The sequence below is a fragment of the Procambarus clarkii genome, chromosome 84 (genome assembly GCF_040958095.1).
Source record: "Procambarus clarkii isolate CNS0578487 chromosome 84, FALCON_Pclarkii_2.0, whole genome shotgun sequence".
Lineage (NCBI taxonomy): Eukaryota > Metazoa > Arthropoda > Malacostraca > Decapoda > Cambaridae > Procambarus > Procambarus clarkii.
The window spans coordinates 22,799,946-22,817,729 of NC_091233.1; the positions used below are offsets into that span (position 1 = coordinate 22,799,946).

General features: G+C 40.9%; 1 protein-coding gene across 2 annotated transcripts; it reads right to left on the minus strand.

Moving 5' to 3' along the window:
- Positions 1-5,759: 5,759 nt before the first annotated feature.
- LOC123774882 (uncharacterized) lies at positions 5,760-14,698 on the minus strand. Of its 2 annotated transcripts, XM_045769545.2 has the most exons (8): positions 14,332-14,697; positions 11,503-11,667; positions 10,059-10,184; positions 9,617-9,728; positions 9,099-9,206; positions 8,803-8,863; positions 7,226-7,312; positions 5,760-7,073 (listed from the first exon to the last, which is right to left on the minus strand). In XM_045769545.2, exons 1-8 carry the CDS (start codon positions 14,657-14,659, stop codon positions 6,552-6,554), a joined length of 1,509 nt encoding a protein of 502 aa, XP_045625501.2. In that variant the 5' UTR covers positions 14,660-14,697; the 3' UTR covers positions 5,760-6,551. The 2 variants fall into 2 exon arrangements, with proteins under 2 accessions (XP_045625501.2, XP_045625503.2); XM_045769547.2 differs by lacking the exon at positions 11,503-11,667 and having other exon boundaries at positions 14,332-14,698.
- Between the last annotated feature and the right edge of the window lie 3,086 nt (positions 14,699-17,784).

Here is a 17,784-nt window from a genome sequence, read left to right on the forward strand (position 1 = left end):
ATATATAATATATATATATATCTATATATAATATATATATATAATTATACACATCAGGCGAGTTTCTCAAGAGCCATTGTTACCTTTCTTGTTAACTATCTTGGCTTGTTTTAAGGAGTCCTTACGACGTCGTGACTTAAGCCTTTTTAGCACGTCGACAGTCACTAATTATTATTGGCTTTATCAGTCTCCTCCGTTTTACAAATTACTGTAAAAAAGTAATTTATGCAGGATGAAATGAAGTCGCTCAACAGGTAAATGCCAAGTCAATTAACAGTTTAATGACTCGAGTGTAAGTTATTTGTCGTTGTCAAAACCATGTTTTTTTCGACAGGATCCAGTCAAAAATTGTCTCAATTAAATGCGTTTGAAAAATCGAATCTACATATCAATAAACTCATATCAAAGGACTCCGTTGATGCATTGCAGGGCTCCTCTCTTATACTCACTGCAGGTTCAAGTTCAAGTATGTTTATTGAGATAAGCAATAAATACATCTCAAAGGGATAGAGTAGCTTAGGCTATTTCTACCCCCCCTCTACTTCAAGTCCCTCAAGAGGCGCACAAATTACTCACTGCAGGAGCGGGTACAGACTTGGTTGATCGCTCTGGCTGTTGTTACTGGCCTTTTGGGAGCAAAAATTAGTGGCACTATTGCGCTACACAATATCTTTAATATGGAAGAGAACAGCTTTCCTTGAGAAGGAAAGCTAAGAGCTTTACGGGTTATTGAAGTTCCTTCGCGTCAACTCCTAGTTCTTCCCCAAGGACCGGTGTTCGTTTAAGAATAGTCTTCGTTTTACGAATAAAACATATCCTTGTAGTTAGTGATCTGTTGGTGCATAACAGCATTGCTGTTAGAGATATGATGTAAGCCTGGAATGTGTGTAAAAGTCTTCAGCCCTAAATGATGTTAAGTCAAGTTAAATTTAGATATATTTATGCAATTCTTGTTCACTGGTTTTGACAATAAGGTTCTACGTAGATTAAATGCCACCAATACTCAAGAAAGGTAAAGATTGCTCCTATAAAACTCGACTTCCCTTATAAAGACTACTAGTGCAGGCATCCAAGGGAGTAGGTCACATTTTGAACTACTGAGTAGCTATTTTTCACACGTACGATCCTATATACGCGAGTAAATTCGAGGAGGTGTTTCTGTAGGCGAGAGGTGCAGAGAGGTCATAAGTCACAGACTGACCTCCCAGGAACACACAGGTCACGAGCTGAGCTCTGAGATGCACGTCCCACTGTGATTGAAGGATTTTACATTTTTAACATGAACAACCAAAACCTGAGGAATCACTGTAACTGTTCTCCCAATGTTGTTTAAAGTGCTCACAAGCGGGGACAAACAGGAGAATGAGACAGGAGCGAACAAAGGACCAACTAGCACAAGTCGGCCAATCAGAGACGCGTTCCTCTCGGTCAATTTGTTGGTGAACCCGGACGCTAGTGAACCCGGACGCTAGTGAACCCGGGCGCTAGTGAACCCGGGCGCTAGTGAACCCGGGCGCTAGTGAACCCGGACGCTAGTGAACCCGGGCGCTAGTGAACCCGGACGCTGCACGATGCCATCCTTCTTCAAATTCAGGCCGGGTTTGACGCCAGGCAGGGGTCGACTGCTACCATAAACACACAACTAATTCAAACATCATATTTATGATTCGTGTTTCGTGTATGGGCGAGGCGGCAGTGTTGCAGGGGGGTGTGCTAGTGTTGCTACACTCCCTCATCCCAACCCCCAAATCCTGGACGTCTTCCCCCCATGAGGCTTGTCAGCTCATCTTTGGCCTATCCCAGCTTTTCTTGTTTCTCAATGTTGTCTCGGAATCTGAGTGATCTAATCCTCTTTGTTTATTTATTGCGTCCATAATATCCAATATATCGAGAATCGGCGTAGAATAACAATAAGTAATGTCCTATATTATATAGTCTTTGTGGTAAATGTCGGTAAATCTGGCTAGTTTGCTGACCGACTGTCGGAATACTGCCTCGACACTGGGTGACAACTGTTGGTGCATTTTCCCTTTATGGACCTTTAGTTTTCATGTGCTAAATGATGTAACTTGAACGTAACTCTCGTCTTCCAAGCACATGACAATACCTCATTATTCCTTGCACCTTGTATTTACTACTAGTTACAACCATAACGGCAAATTTAAACCTTAGAATAATTTTCTATAAAAACGTCGCCACCAGCATGACATCAGTAATTTTATTATAATAATGCAAAGACAATTTATTATAGTTATACCTTTGAAATCATTATTTTTTTATGAAAGTCATAATTTCTTTCATGGAATCTATAGTTGAATCTCTGCCTCTTATTGGCCAAAATTTAAAAAGTCGCTGTTGACGTCATTGCTAAAGCTCGGCGATTGGCTGCACAGGATGACGTCACCAGTGACGTAGCAAGCAGTGGCGGTTGAAGGTCACTCAGGTGCCGACGCTGGCATGGCTCCCTAGCTGACCTTTCAGGTGACACGTTCTTCTCACCTTCCCTGTGTAACGGTTTCTTCCATGCGACGCCTTCGTTCCTCACGAGAATTCATTTGTATCTTGAGGACACAATAATAAAAATGTTAATTGTCTCCCGCTTCGTCTAATTATCCTTTGTTAATTAGCTCTCAATGTCTGTAGTTTGAACTGTGTGAAAGAACGAACCCAACCTCTTGGACTATCGGGGATTGTACGCCGACCCTGCAAGGTGCAAAGTTCCCTGCAAACACAAACCGAAACTGTCTCTATTTTCCGCTTGTTACAACTTGTAATAAAGTTGTCACATCTTGGCTTAACGTGTTTATGACGTATTAGAACGTTGTTACAACTTGCTATATTGGTTGTTATAACTGGTTAGGAGGTGTTAAAACTTGTTCGAACGTTGTACCAACGTCGTAGTTTCGGTGTGTGTTTGGCGGGTTGTTGCCCATGCAGTTCGAACCATATAGATGGAACAGGAGAGAAGATAGAGAGTGATGGATAAGAAAGGCTGAAAAAGACACGAACAATTACTATTTATTACTATTTATTTATAAAAAAAAATACATTCTATTATTTTTCTTTTGAAGCTACAGTGTTGGGGATCAATTGTACAAGAATATCCCATATATTACTTTGTGATCGGTCTCTCTTACGGTGTTTATATAATGCTAGGGCCGTCCTGACACCATATACATTACCCTGAGAACCTATACCCTTCTCCTCAAACTCTCGTGTTTGGACAAATAGGAGCTGCTTCGTATGGGTCAATAGGAGCTGCCTCGTATGGTCCCAATAGCTGCCTCGTATGGGTCAATAGGAGCTGCTTCGTATGGGTCAATAGGAGCTGCCTCGTATGGTCCCAATAGCTGCCTCGTATGGGTCAATAGGAGCTGCTTCGTATGGGTCAATAGGAGCTGCCTCGTATGGTCCCAATAGCTGCCTCGTATGGGTCAATAGGAGCTGCCTCGTATGGGTCAATAGGAGCTGCCTCGTATGGGTCAATAGGAGCTGCCTCGTATGGGTCAATAGGAGCTGCCTCGTATATGGTCCAATAGCTGCCTCGTATGGTCCAATAGCTGCCTCGTATGGGTCAATAGGAGCTGCCTCGAAATGCCTCGAAAGAGACAAAACAACTCGCTACGCTACGAGACCAACGTGATCACGCTACGCTCCTCACTCTAAGCTGTATATCAGCCCTTATACTATCGCCAGATGATGTAGACCGCCACCCACAGGCAGCTAAGTACATGGAGTCCTAGCATGTTATAGCAAAACCAAAGTAACCGACCAAAATCAACTCATTCCATCTCAATTAAGTTTCAAAACATTCCTCTACGGCTGTGAGTACCAGTGCATGCTGCCGCCACCGCGCTGCCTGACGCAAGTTTCTTCACAATACCCCCAGTCCATTCTAACCAATCATGTCTCCTAAACATGGGGCTGTGCAGAGAAAGAAGGACAACAAACCCCTTAACAAGGCAACCATCCCGGCCAACTCAAACAATATTCGTGTTTCTCCGTCTGGAAGCTCTGGGGTCCAGGGCAGCGGTGCTGCCCTCCCCTCCACCCCTTTGAGCAAGGGAGCAGAGTACTCTCAACCCTCTCCTATGGACATGCTAGCATCCCACTATAAGCAACTCAAGCGAGCTTCCGGTCCCTCACCGGAATTCTATAACTGGGCCGAGAATCAGTGGTTCAAAAAGTTGTGCCAAGTCCTCGAGTCTCAAAATGCTATCATCTTGAGTCTTCTAAATGAGAATCTAGCGATCCGCGCTAATCTCCAACAACAACAACAAGAAATAACCCTCCTCCGCGAGGATATTAGAAACTGCAAGGCTAGCCAAGACCAACTACAGCATGATTTGAATGACCTCCGTGAGGAAAGCAACCTTCTGAAAACTGATGAAGCCATTAAAAAACAGGAGGAGGAAGCTCTCAGCAAAATGACTGCATGTATCAGTACATTTTCAGCCCAGCGTTCTGTCTCCCAGGATGAACAAGACCAGCAAAAGCTGCTAGACTCTGTTATAGTGTCGTCCCAAGATATACCTGTGGAACATGATGGTGAAAACTGTGTCGAAATAGCTCTGGATCTCGTAAAAGACAAATTGCAGCTCATTCTAAACAAATCAGACGTTATTGCTGCCTACAGAGTAGGCAAAAAGAATCCATCAGGTCAAAACCAACGGAAAATTCGCCTGAAGCTGTCCTCCCAGTTCATGAAATCCAATCTAGTCCGGACAGCTGTAGCCCAACGGACGGGATTATACATCAACGAGTGCTTGACTAGGAACAGACAGCACCTCCTCTACCGCCTGCGTCAAATCCGTCAACAAAACCCAGATGCGATTCATCAGTGCTTCGTTAGAGATGGACTGATAAAGGTGAGAAAAACCGCAGAGGGCAAAATGTTCACAATTACTAAAGAAGAGAACCTCAACACTTTCCTCTCCCAATGTGGTCTGTCTCAGCTCATTATCACTCCCAGTGAATTAACTTAATTAACCCCCTGTCAACTAGTGGGGCTAGGTTTCCTAAGTCTCATTGTTTCATTTTCTGACTTAATTTTTAACTTACTCTTAACTAGTCATTTACTGAAATTTTTTAATTGAGTGCATAAATAGTTCTTCAGGTCTTATTAATTATACAGTCATAACTGAACTATTTATAGTTAATAATCATTAGCTTAAATTTGCCTATGCTTATTATTCAACTTTTCTTTGATTCCATTTATTACCTAGGTTGCCTAGCCTCCCCATGCTCCCTTACTCCATTGTACCCCTGGCTTTGCCTGCATCTCAAATTGCAAATTGTTACTTACAGTGTACCTGAGAGTACTTGTAAGCAATCTACCTCATTTTTCATTTTTGCTCAATTTGTTTTTGTATTGCTTAGTCTTGTTTATATTTTTGTTTTGTATATCTATATCTATGTAATACTGTTATCTAGTAATAGATAACGGCTACATAGCACAATTTCACTAAAAGTTATTGACTGACATTAAAATTTAACTTGAACTGACATTAAAAATATTAACTTTCTTTTAAATGAGAAACATTATTCACGATATTCAACTTTAATAAAGCTGTCAAAGAAAACAAATAATTACAAAGTTATTAATAAATCTATAATAACTATAAAAAATATAATAAAATAATTCTTAATAAAACCACGATCGAGGGATTCAGGGATTCCTAATATAGATAAATTTTACAAATATTAGTTTACAAATATTAGTAAACTATGGTGGACGTGACAAGAAGACAGTAGCATAATACAAGTTGAAGTATGTTTATTGAGATAAGAAAGAAATACATCTCAAAGGGATAGAGTAGCTTAGGCTATTTCTATCCCCCCCTCTACTTCAAGTCCCTCAAGGGGCGCACAAATTCAGTGAGTACAAATAGACAAATAACATTACAAGAATCCCATCTAACATTGCCAATATTAATACATAATACAGGAGTATCTTTGGCAAACAATATATTCTCTACACTCTTCAGCGAATAGCTTGAGGTTCTCAGCAACGCTGCTAAACTCGAATGATGTTTTCCCAAATAAGGCACACTGAGGAATCTTCCAATAATGCTAGCATACTGTAAGGCATACTAAGAAAATCTTCCAATAAGGCAAATAAAGAGATCTTCCAACAAAGAACTCAAGCAAAGTAGTGGCCAGCTCCCAAGCCAGAAGTGGAGACTATTTTTGTTCAGTATCAGAAAAGCTTCCATCTAAAGTGTTAATTTTGTTGTCATTAAATTCTCTTCAATCAAAAATTCAGTTTATACTCCCATTGACTACAGCATTATTTCCTGTGCAGTTTGTAAATAAAAGCCTCGACTGTTTAATCATAATCAACAAAGCGCAAATTTGAAAATAAATCCTATTTAAAATAGCATTAATTTCGGCTATCACGGGCTCTGTATATATGGCGAGAGCTGTATCCCGCTTAAGGTTATACATAAAACGCCTCAGATAGACTTAAAGAAAGTCGACAGACTTTAAAGCAACACTAAAGTAAGCCATTTTCAGACTTTGTTGACAGCTTCCTTCATAAATCAATATCCCTAAGAGTGGATTGGTGCTTCAAGAGCATTCTGGAGAGAAGTTTCTATTGGCTGAAAATCAGTCTTTGGCCTGATGACTGACTCGTGAACTTCCGAAGAACGAAATGGTATTGGGTGTATCGTAGGTGATTCGTGTACCTCCAACGAATCAGAAGACGACGCATGTGTACTGGGTGTAACAGTTGATTGGTACTCTTCCGATGACTCATGAACACTTAATCTAGTCTTTGGCGCGACAGTTGATTGCCGAATCTCAGAGGAATCAGAGGCCATTACCTGGGTTGCCTCTTCGAAGTCAGAACGACCCATTCCCCCGACTCCTTCGTGGACTTCGGCAATGGTGACCTCCCGCCTGATGGAACGGCAGTGTGACAGATTATCGTTTTCCAACGCTCTGGAAACTATCTCTCCATTCATCTCACCGTCTTCCCTGTCTCGGCCATCTTGCTGTGAAACCTGCGAAGGAAGATCCAAGTGATCTTCGTCTTCGAAACCAAGGTTGTGAACGCCGTCTGGATCGCTCTAGGGAGTACATAAAAGACTAGTGTTAAGAGAGAAAAAAGCACTTTCCCTATACAATCAAGCAGGGACTGCACAGAATCCCAGATCATGTTGGAACTGTGCCGGACCACTGATTATGCTGGGACTGTCCCAGCATGGAACGTCAAGCTCACCTCCTGTGCTAATCGAAGGGCGTCTTGATATGTTGGAAGTTTGTCAGCTACTTCCTCGTAAGTCGGTGGAGTGTCGTTCACAGGGCCCTAGCGAGAGAGAAGGGAGATTTAGATGGGTAAGGGAGCGAACGAGATATAAGGGAGAGAGATAGGTAGGCGAAACAGGGGTTATATACAATAGATATACCCCTGTTCCCTCTGCAATAGAGGGAAATGGTTGTGTGAGATATTATTTGGGGAGGAAGAATGTCGAGGTAGAACGAGGCGTGGAGGAAGAAGGAGATAGATGTGGCTCATAACGAAACATAGAAAAGGAGATATGGACAGGGATAGATACAGTTAATGACGAGACAGAAAGCAGGGAATAGATCCTCTTGATGAAACGTGGAGGACAGAAGAGGGAGATTCATATTGTTGATGACGGAAAAGAGGGGAAAGGAGAGGAGAGACAAGACAAAACGAGTCACGAAGCGCAAATTACTTAAACAGTTATATCCGGCTGTTCTAACCATATATTTACACAAGTTGGAAGTATCAGTAACCCTAGTACGCAGTTACGATACTTAGATTTAGGAAAGACTTGGGTAAATACTGGTTCGGTAACAGGTTGTTGATTTGTGGAACCAATTGCCGCGTAACGTGGTGGAGGTGGGGTCCCTCGATTGTTTCAAGCGTGGGTTGGACATGTATATGAGTGGGATTGGGTGGTTATAAATAGGAGCTGCCTCGTATGGGCCAATAGGCCTTCTGCAGTTACATTTGTTCTTATGTTCTTTTAATAAAACTAACCAAAGCCGTCAAAGATTGAGGAAAGATGTACACGTTCGTAAATACATGCGCAACTGCTTCGTGAATCAGGCCCCTGGTCAGAGACCGGGCTGCGGGGACATTGATCCTGGTAACCAACTCAAGGTGACCCCAACGTAAACAGTCACAAACAGTAAACAGTAAACACACAAACCTTTGGTCTTATGATACCCCCGAGGTGCTCATAACAGTAACTATATTACCCCTATAATTACGAATAAGGAACAGTGGAGACGGGGAAGAACAAACACGAATGAAAATAACTTTGTACAAACCATAGAAATATAGAAAACCAGAAAGGGAAGAACAATGAAAAAACTAGACCATTCCAGTTCTTCATTTTCTTTCTACATTTCTAGTTAGCAAGTAGAACTAGAAAGGAGAATAATTAAAAGGAAGAACGGAATGAATAGAATTAGGAAGACAGCAAGAACCAAGAAATTATAATTTAAATATACGGAAGAAGCATCAGAGAGGAAGTCAATGTACCAGACGAAGTAATAGAGAGGAAGTCAATGTACCAGACGAAGTAATAGAGAGGAAGTCAATGTACCAGACGAAGTAATAGAGAGGAAGTCAATGTACCAGACGAAGTAATAGAGAGGAAGTCAATGTACCAGACGAAGTAATAGAGAGGAAGTCAATGTACCAGACGAAGTAATAGAGAGGAAGTCAATGTACCAGACGAAGTAATAGAGAGGAAGTCAGTATACCAGAAGATGTCAACAAAGAGGACGAGTAACGAGGGTACTTTAAGCTGCCACACTGACCTCGTTAATATCTCGTTCTCGGAGACCTCGCAATCTCTCAGGAATCCTTCTGAGGCGCCTCCTGTGGTCTCCAGGGGAGAGAGTGGGAGGTTATGTCAGGTCGTGTTGATGATGGTGAGGTGATGGTGCTTTGTTGATGATGGTGAGGTGATGGTGGTGTTATGCTGATGCTGTTAACAGATTCCAAAAAATGCTCACTTCTAAGCGTATTCATCTCCCCCCACCAAAACAAAGAGCTTTACTCCTGCCGGGAATAATTGCATAGCAGGACTGAGAATGATAAGGGGGGGACTCACCCAATGAGGACGGTGTAGAGGGAGGCGATGAGAAGACAGGTGGCAATGGCTATGCACAAGATGATGGCAATTTGCAGAGCCGTCTCGTAGCCCTTGTAGGGTAAAGTGCTGAGGAGTGGATAATGGAGGTAGGTATTAGTAGTAAGAGTCAATGCACCAGACACCAGAAGTCTTACAAGAGTTCTTACATTCTTGTACAGCCACTAGTACGCGTAGCGTTTCGGGCAGGTCCCTGGAATACGATCCCCTGCCGCGAAGAATCGTTTTTTCATCCAAGTACACATTTTACTGTTGCGTTAAACAGAGGCTACAGTTAAGGAATTGCGCCCAGTAAATCCTCCCCGGCCAGGATACGAACCCATGACTCAATGCTTCCTCTCCAAATTCTGTACTATAACACCAGAATGCCTCCTTAATTCTACGTTACTCATCAAATACCCACCATATTTGTAAAACACCAGAGAGCCTATTCCTAATTCTACTCATTCATCATTGAACGACCGGAACACGTTACTCACCAGAAGCTGAACTCGTAAAAGACGCCGTTTCCGGAGCACTCACAGTAGTTGCCAAGGCACTCGCCCATCTCATGAGTGCAAGAACGGTTCCTGCACTCTGACCCCATGTATCCTGTAAGACAATGCAAACAGATAGACACCAGAAGGAATAATCCCACGTGATCTTGCAGTAAAGTATAACTTGAATTTCATTTGTTATGTTTGTTTTCTCTCTCTCTCTCTCTCTCTCTCTCTCTCTCTCTCTCTCTCTCTCTCTCTCTCTCTCTCTCTCTCTCTCTCTCTCTCTCTCTCTCTCTCTCTCTCTCTCTCTCTCTCTCTCTCTCTCTCTCTCTCTCTCTGTCTCTCTCTCTGTCTCTCTGTCTCTCTCTCTCTCTCTCTCTCTCTAAATTACAAAATGAGATTAAGGAAGCCTAATTTGCATTACAGTAGATGAGTCACTTACCACATGGTCCGCAGTAGAAGAACTTTGTATTTCGCCCGAACTGTTTACTGTAAGACACACAGCGACCTCTTCCACAAGAACAGGTGCCAGTGTGTTCTCCAGAGTGGTTAGACATGGCAGTGTCAGCTGTACCGAAGGAAGAACGAAGCAAACGCGTTAGTTATCATGAACTGCAAACATCGTTAAGTAAGTGTCTGAGAAATAGCCCGTTATAGTTTCGTGTTATCCTTTGCAGACGATACCAAAATCAGCTTGAAAATTCCTTCTGAAGAAGACATAGAAAAATTACATGCAGAGATCAATAAAGTATCCAATTTTATGAAACATAAAATAACATGATGTTTAACAATGATATATTCAAGATATATAAGTATGTTTAATAAATGAAGAACTTAAATAAAATTTAACGTACAAGACGCAATCAGATCTACCCAAAGAAAGTAAACACTATGTAGAGGATCCGGAAATAATATGTTTAGTGAGTCTAATAAATCAAACATAACATTAACCAGGAAAATGACAGATTGGATTATAAGGACCTCCAAATGCATGTATCCCACCACAATGCTCATAGCATTCAAATCACTGTTGCTGTCTCGCTTTCAGTACTGCTTGATACTCTCTTTTCCTTTCAAAACAAGAGAGATTGCTAAAACAGAGGGAATACAGAGAACATATACACCACGCACTGATACGGCAAAGCGCCTAGACAATTGAAGCCTTTTCAAAGCTCTCAAAATGCGCTCTTTTGAAAGGAGACAGTAGTACTAGGCAGTCATCAGTCTCAGTAGTTGCGCTCCGGTGGCCGGTCTGGAGTGGCCTCTCCAGGGCACAAAGGCAGAGCAGGTTGATGCGGGATAATAGCTGCCACCTACGCAGCATATCCTCCCATTTCCACGGCGCCGAAAGTCTCCAATGGAAAGGCAAACGTCAATACGATTGCTTTCAGTGTCGTCGCAGGAACTGTCAGAACAAGGTTGAAGGCAACAACGAACTGCCCAAGGGGGCTCCAGCTCCGGAGTTTAAGATTACTGTATTACAAATACATTAGTAATGGTTGGAGAGAATTAGTCGCAATACCGTGTCAGAGAAAAAAAAAAACAAGAAATGAAATGAAAGTGAGCCTTTTGGTCCGTCTGGACCAGACCTGGACCCGTCTTGGACTAGTCCTGGACCCGTAGTCAACAACCCTGGACCCTTCAGGACTTGATATATAATCCAGAACGGATCACAACGTCGACTCTTTCATGTCCTTAGTATGGCCTGGGTTACTTATTAAGCATCCCTCAAAGGACATTACTAATTTATCTGGAGTGGGTTTCGGGAGTTCTTCTCCCCGAGCCCGCCCTGGGGCCAGGTTACCAGTAACCAGTAACGTTACCAGTAACCAGTAAGACCTATTTTAAGACGTTAAGATTGATGAGCATTAAATAGCAATACTAACTGGTGCAGAAGGGTCGGGATGGGATGCTTGAGTCCTTGCCTAGGTCCATGGCAAGCTGTAACATGGGCAACGCGGCCCAGCAGTTGTCATCGGAACTGCAGGAAATCTCCTCTAGGATGCAGTTGTTTTGGTCCACAGTACAGAAGCTTGCTTCGGGAGCCACGGCTGCAGGAGAGAGAGAGAGACGTTTGTGTGAGAAGAGAGAGAGAGAGAGAGAGAGAGAAAGAGAGAGAGAGAGAGAGAGAGAGAGAGAGAGAGAGAGAGAGAGAGAGAGAGAGAGAGAGAGAGAGAGAGAGAGAGAGAGAGAGAGAGAGAGAGAGAGAGAGAGAGAGAGAGAGAGAAAGAGGGGGAGAGAGAGAGAGAGAGAGAGAGAGAGAGAGAGAGAGAGAGAGAGAGAGAGAGAGAGAGAGAGAGAGAGAGAGAGAGAGAGAGAGAGAGAGAGAGAGAGAGAGAGAGAGAGAGAGAGAGAGAGAGAGAGAGAGAGAGAGAGAGAGAGAGAGAGAGAGAGAGAGAGAGAGAGAGAAAGAGGGAGAGAGAGAGAGAGAGAGAGAGAGAGAGAGAGAGAGAGAGAGAGAGAGAGAGAGAGAGAGAGAGAGAGAGAGAGAGAGAGAGAGAGAGAGAGAGAGAGAGACGTTTGTGTAAGTGAGGATAGACGTTCAGGTGAGTGAGAGGACATATAAACGATTAAGACAAGGAACGTATACGTTTCTCTAGGTCAGGACTCCGTACTCCAGTACTAACCTAACACTGTTACCATACATCGCCCGGGAAGGCTGGCTTTTCTAGCCTTCTAAAGGCCAGTTAAGGTAATTATATAGAGGAGACAGTTTTAAGTCATTACGACCATACAGCACTTGGAAGTGAAGTGGAACTACTACCTGTACTCCTGCTACTGCTGTCACTTGTTAAGGGGAGACAATAGCGATGGAGATGAAGGAGACAATAGCGATGGAGATGAAGGAGACAAGTCTAAGAAAAGTAGAATTGATGATTTAGGTTCGATTCATCATCTGTTGAATGACATCTGACCTGTCCGAAACGCTGCGCGTACTAGTGGCTTTACAAGATTGTAAATACTGTAATATGCTATGAATTCTCACAAACCCAATGTACCTTCTTGTATACAAATAAATAAATAAATAAATAAATAAATAAATAAATAAATAAATAAATAAATAAATGATGTTTCGGTTCTATTTATACTAAGGACTATGTTTTAGGTTCCATTCATCGCCAAGTGTTTCTGCTCCATTCATCGTATATTCCACACATCATCATCATATATAAACAACACCTCAACACTTCAGTAGATCATCAGCAAAAACCTGAGACGCTTCAAAAAAGCCTATGGCACTGTGCAGTAGTCTACGTCGGCGGGTTGCAACCGAAAGGTCCCGGGTTCAATGCCGCAGTAGGACAAGCAAAGACATTGCGTGTTAAATAGTTTTCCTTCCAATCATGTATCAAGATGATTCACTCATCAAGATTTTTATTCAGGCTTTCAGTTCTCTGATGGCATCAGAAAAATTGACAAGTAGGCTCTTTGAGAATATAATATGCCTCGGATATTTGTCAAAATACTTTAATGGAATATATATGTGCATAGTAATTTTAGTTTAAAATCTGATTAACAAGAGTCCTGTGAGGTAATAGAATCCCCAGCACATTTGCAGCACTGAACGTTAGGTTGTATACAGCATTATATTGCTCACATATTTCTGTAAATTTGGTCGGTGTGAGAAGTAGTAGCAGTAGAAGTAGTAGCAGTAGAAGTAGTAGCAGTAGAAGTAGTAGCAATACAAGTAGTAGAAGTAGAACATTAGCATAACAGAAAACATTGATGGTGTCTATGTAACAGCCAGCCCAGCTGGCTCCTATATAACTCCTTCAACACTGGATCAAGTTTAAGTTCGTAAACGAACTTAAACTTGAGACAAAAAAATACATTTCAGAGAGACAAAGTAGCTTAGGCAACATGAACAGCAGATGCTAAAGAGCAAACAAACAAAAACAGCCTGTTTGACCCATTTTTTAGTGAGAAATTTTCAGAAAATTGTTGCACGAAACGCTATGCGTATTAGTGGCTTTAGGCTGTACTAGCCTATTTAGAAATCCAACATTATGTTTGTAACTGATCATGTATGCATGTATTTTTACCTCAATAAACATTTGATTTGACTTGATTTGAGAATACATATCGCTGAAACATTGTTTCTGTAACACTGATTCTTAGATTAACATTGAAAATTTTCTTAGATTAAGGACCTGCCCGAAACGCTGCGCGTACTAGTAGCTTTACAGGAATGTAATTTATATATATATATATATATATATATATATATATATATATATATATATATATATATATATATATATATATATATATATATATATATATATATATATATATATATATATATATATATATATATATATACAAGAAGGTACATTGGGATTGTGAGGATACATAGCATAGTAATTACATTCTTGTAAAGCCACTAGTACGCGCAGCATTTTGGGCAGATCCTTAAACTAAGAAACTTATAAATAGGTAAATACTTGCAAAATTTATATATTTATATATAATTATATATTTTAATTATACAAATTTATACAAAATTTATATATAATTACTATGTTATGTATCCTCACAATCCCAAAGTACCTTCTTGTGTATATATAAATAAATTGATTCTGTCAAATGCTTTCAGTAAAAATATTTCTATAATACAAAATCAAAGAAAGTAGTTTATTTTGAACATTTTGTTGATATACGAAACTGATTTCCTCTCTCCTAACCCAAGTTGAGATACTATTTTGTTTACTTACGAGAGTGGACGAATGGTCCAACATTTATGATTCCCCGGTTCCACCATCCCCGTCCTTCACTGTCGCCTCCAGCCTTCACTATAATCACCTCACCATCACCAGCAAGGTACACCATAGCGTTATCACTATATCCAGGCGTATCACCATGTCTTGCACCAGCGGTGACAGTAGCTAGAACCAGCATTAGAGCCGCTAACCGCCTGGAATTCTCCATCATTTTGCTTCCATGGGTTGTACAGGGTGTGTGTTTTTCTGTCTGTCTGCCGCAGACGGGAGATGCACTGTCTGTCTGTCTGTCACGGACGGAAGGTAGAGTGTCCGTGGGCATCACGGACGAGCGCAGTGAGCCCGTCTTATCACTAATTATCAGTGCACATTAGCTTTTATCAGCGTGTTAGTCTCGCGCCTGCGCAGTAGAGAGCACCAGCTTGGGACAGTGAAGGAGAGAGAGATAAGGAGGAGGAGATAAGGAGGAAGAGATAAGGAGGAAGAAGACGAAGAAGAAGAAGTGGGATAACAAGAAAAAAGTGAAGTGTGTCTGCATAACGCTGCTTCCCTAACAGTGAGATTTTAAATGTAATTTTAATGTTCTACATGAGTTTTTTAATATTTTAAGTGCTTTGTTATTTAAACAAAAATATTTTAATGTTTTTAATACTATTTTAATTTTTTTTTTTTTTTTTTTTTTTTTTTTTTGAGATATATAGAAGAGTTGTTACATTCTTGTACAGCCACTAGTACACGTAGCGTTTCGGGCAAGTCCTTAATCCTATGGTCCCTGGAATACGATCCCCTGCCGCGAAGAATCGTTGTTACAACCAAGTACACATTTTACTGTTGCGTTAAACAGAGACTACAGTTAAGGATTTGCGCCCAGTAAATCCTCCCCGGCCAGGATACGAACCCATGACATAGCGCTCGCGGAACGCCAGGCGAGTGTCTTACCACTTTTGTCTTACCACATAGTTTTAAAAACTATTTTGATGTTTTAAACACTATTTTGATGTTTTAAACACTATTTTAATGTTTTAAACACTATTTTGATGTTTTAAACACTATTTTGATGTTTTAAACACCATTTTAATGTTTTAAACACTATTTTGATGTTTTAAACACTATTTTGATGTTTTAAACACTATTTTAATGTTTTAAATACTATTTTAATGTTTTAAATACTATTTTAATGTTTTAAATACTATTTTATAATGCGTTAAGGCTATACAAATTCGTACACGCTTCCCAAATCCTAATTATGTTACTGTGTTTATAATCTTAGTGTTGGGATCATGTCAACTTTCAAACCTGTTTTCGCTTGCAGGTTCTTGTAGTTCTCGTTCACCCATAGTGTAGATTTCTTTTGTTTTTTCTTCTTCTCCTGTTTTCATCTTGATAACCTTACATTTATTGGTGTTGAACTCTATGGTCCATTTATCTCTCGACTCTTGGAGTTCGTTAAGGTCATCTAGGATTTTTTTGCTGTTATTCTCGGATTTTACAATCATAATAAATAGGCATTAAACCGCGTAATTAACTTTCTAGGATTTTTACTTGCTTAGCTAAATGAATTTCTTGGTTTAATGTCCTCGTGTTTCCTCTTCTAGTATGACTCTAGTCATACTAGAATGAATCTTCTAGTATGATTGGTATGGGGTGCATAATGAGGGGGATGGGAATTATCAGGGGAAAGCGCCAAGCCATTACGACTATATAGCACTGGGAAGGGGCCATGATAATTATTTGGGATGGGACGGGGGGGGGGGGGGGGGGAGGAATGGTGCCTAACCACTTGGGCAGTCGGGGACTGAACGCCGACCTGCATGAAACGAGACCGTCGCTCTACCGTCCAGCCCAAGTGGTTGGGCGGTACCCAATATTCAATACCCGTTGATATTAAGACTGAAATATTAAATGAGGGGGGAAAGCAACAAATGAAGGGTTTATTAATTTAAAAATAAGGAATACAAACTTATTACACACTGTCACCACCTTCCCGCTAACATACCTGAATGTGTATTGATCACTGATCTCCCAGGAAGGACAGGGATCAATAATCATGAACTCCAGGGGATATAAATCTTGGTAAATATAATTGCTTGGGGAGTAAACCATATATAACCTTTACTTACTTATTGAGAAAAGAGGGACTTCAAATTCATATAAATATAATTTATATAGATTATAAAGATTTATAGATTTATATAGATATAAATTACCAAGATTTACCAAGATTTATATAGATATAAATCTTGGTAAATATAATTGCTTGGGGAGTAAACCATATATAACCTTTATTTACTTATTGAGAAAAGAGGGACTTCAAATTCAACACACGAATACCACATATACAAAAATGACTCAGCATTAATCAAAGGGATCAGATAACTAAACACAAATTACATTAATAATCAATTTATTATTTAAATCACATATTCAAATAAAAAAATTCAAATTCAAATGTTTATTCAGGTAAAGTACATATACATACAAGGGGTGATACAAATATTGATGAATTTATAGATAGAGCTAGTACATATATATTGAAATTAAATTGAAAATATCCTACTCTAATAAAATCCCTACGAGGCAATCGTCTGACTTAATGATGGACATGATACTCCAGCAAACTTTACCTTAAAACTGCAAAATCAGCCACAGGATGTTGATGGCTGCCCCAGGTTCTGAAGGGACTTCTCTCCAAGTTCTGCCCAAGACACACTAACGACAATTTATTTTGACTACCCCAGGGGAGCCTATTGTTTCTCTCACGAGTTTGGCTCCAGGTTAGGAGCCAATCAATTCGAACTCGGTGCTCTGGAGGCTTGGCCAATGGTGCCCGCTCCTACCCTGGGGGACTCCGTCTCTTGAAACTTCAGTCCAATCACTGGAGCCCCCAAGCCTAATACCCTGGCACAACTAACCAATGACACAAAAGCCCCTGCCCTTGGCCAATGAAAAGCCTGACATTTGCCCGGTGGGCGGTGCTCTCCCAGAAACTGGAACTACGCAGTAACGACTCATCTCGTGGGAAGAAGCTGCCCTGACCACCTAAGGGAAACTTGAGAGCACGAATGTTAGGGTCCCAGAGTTGTACTGGTCCTAAACCTGTCAATGGTTATGGAGAGGACAGAGAAAGGGAGAGGAAGAGGGATTGCAAAGAAGACTGGTGAAGAAGATTAGAGAGAGGGATTAAAGAAATACGATTAGGGGAACAGAAGGGGACAAGTGACTTGCGATGGTCCCACTGCCTAAGGGTAAGCTCCCTGGAAACACAAACCGAAACTCTCTGTATTTTCCGCTTGTTACAACTTGTAATAAAGTTGTTACATCTTGGCTTAACGTGTTTATGACGTATTAGAACGTTGTTACAATTTGATATATTGGTTGTTATAACTGGTTAGGTGGTGTTAAAACTTGTTCGAACGTTGTACCAACGTCGTAATTTTGATGTGTGTT

Coding starts and splice junctions, on each gene's coding strand:
- LOC123774882 (XM_045769545.2), bottom strand. CDS start 14,659: ATGCCCACGGACACTCTACCTTCCGTCCGTGACAGACAGACAGACAGT. Junction 9,729..10,058: donor CTTCTACTGCGGACCATGTG/GTAAGTGACTCA, acceptor ATTGTCTTACAG/GATACATGGGGTCAGAGTGC. Junction 7,313..8,802: donor GAGAACGAGATATTAACGAG/GTCAGTGTGGCA, acceptor CTCTCTCGCTAG/GGCCCTGTGAACGACACTCC.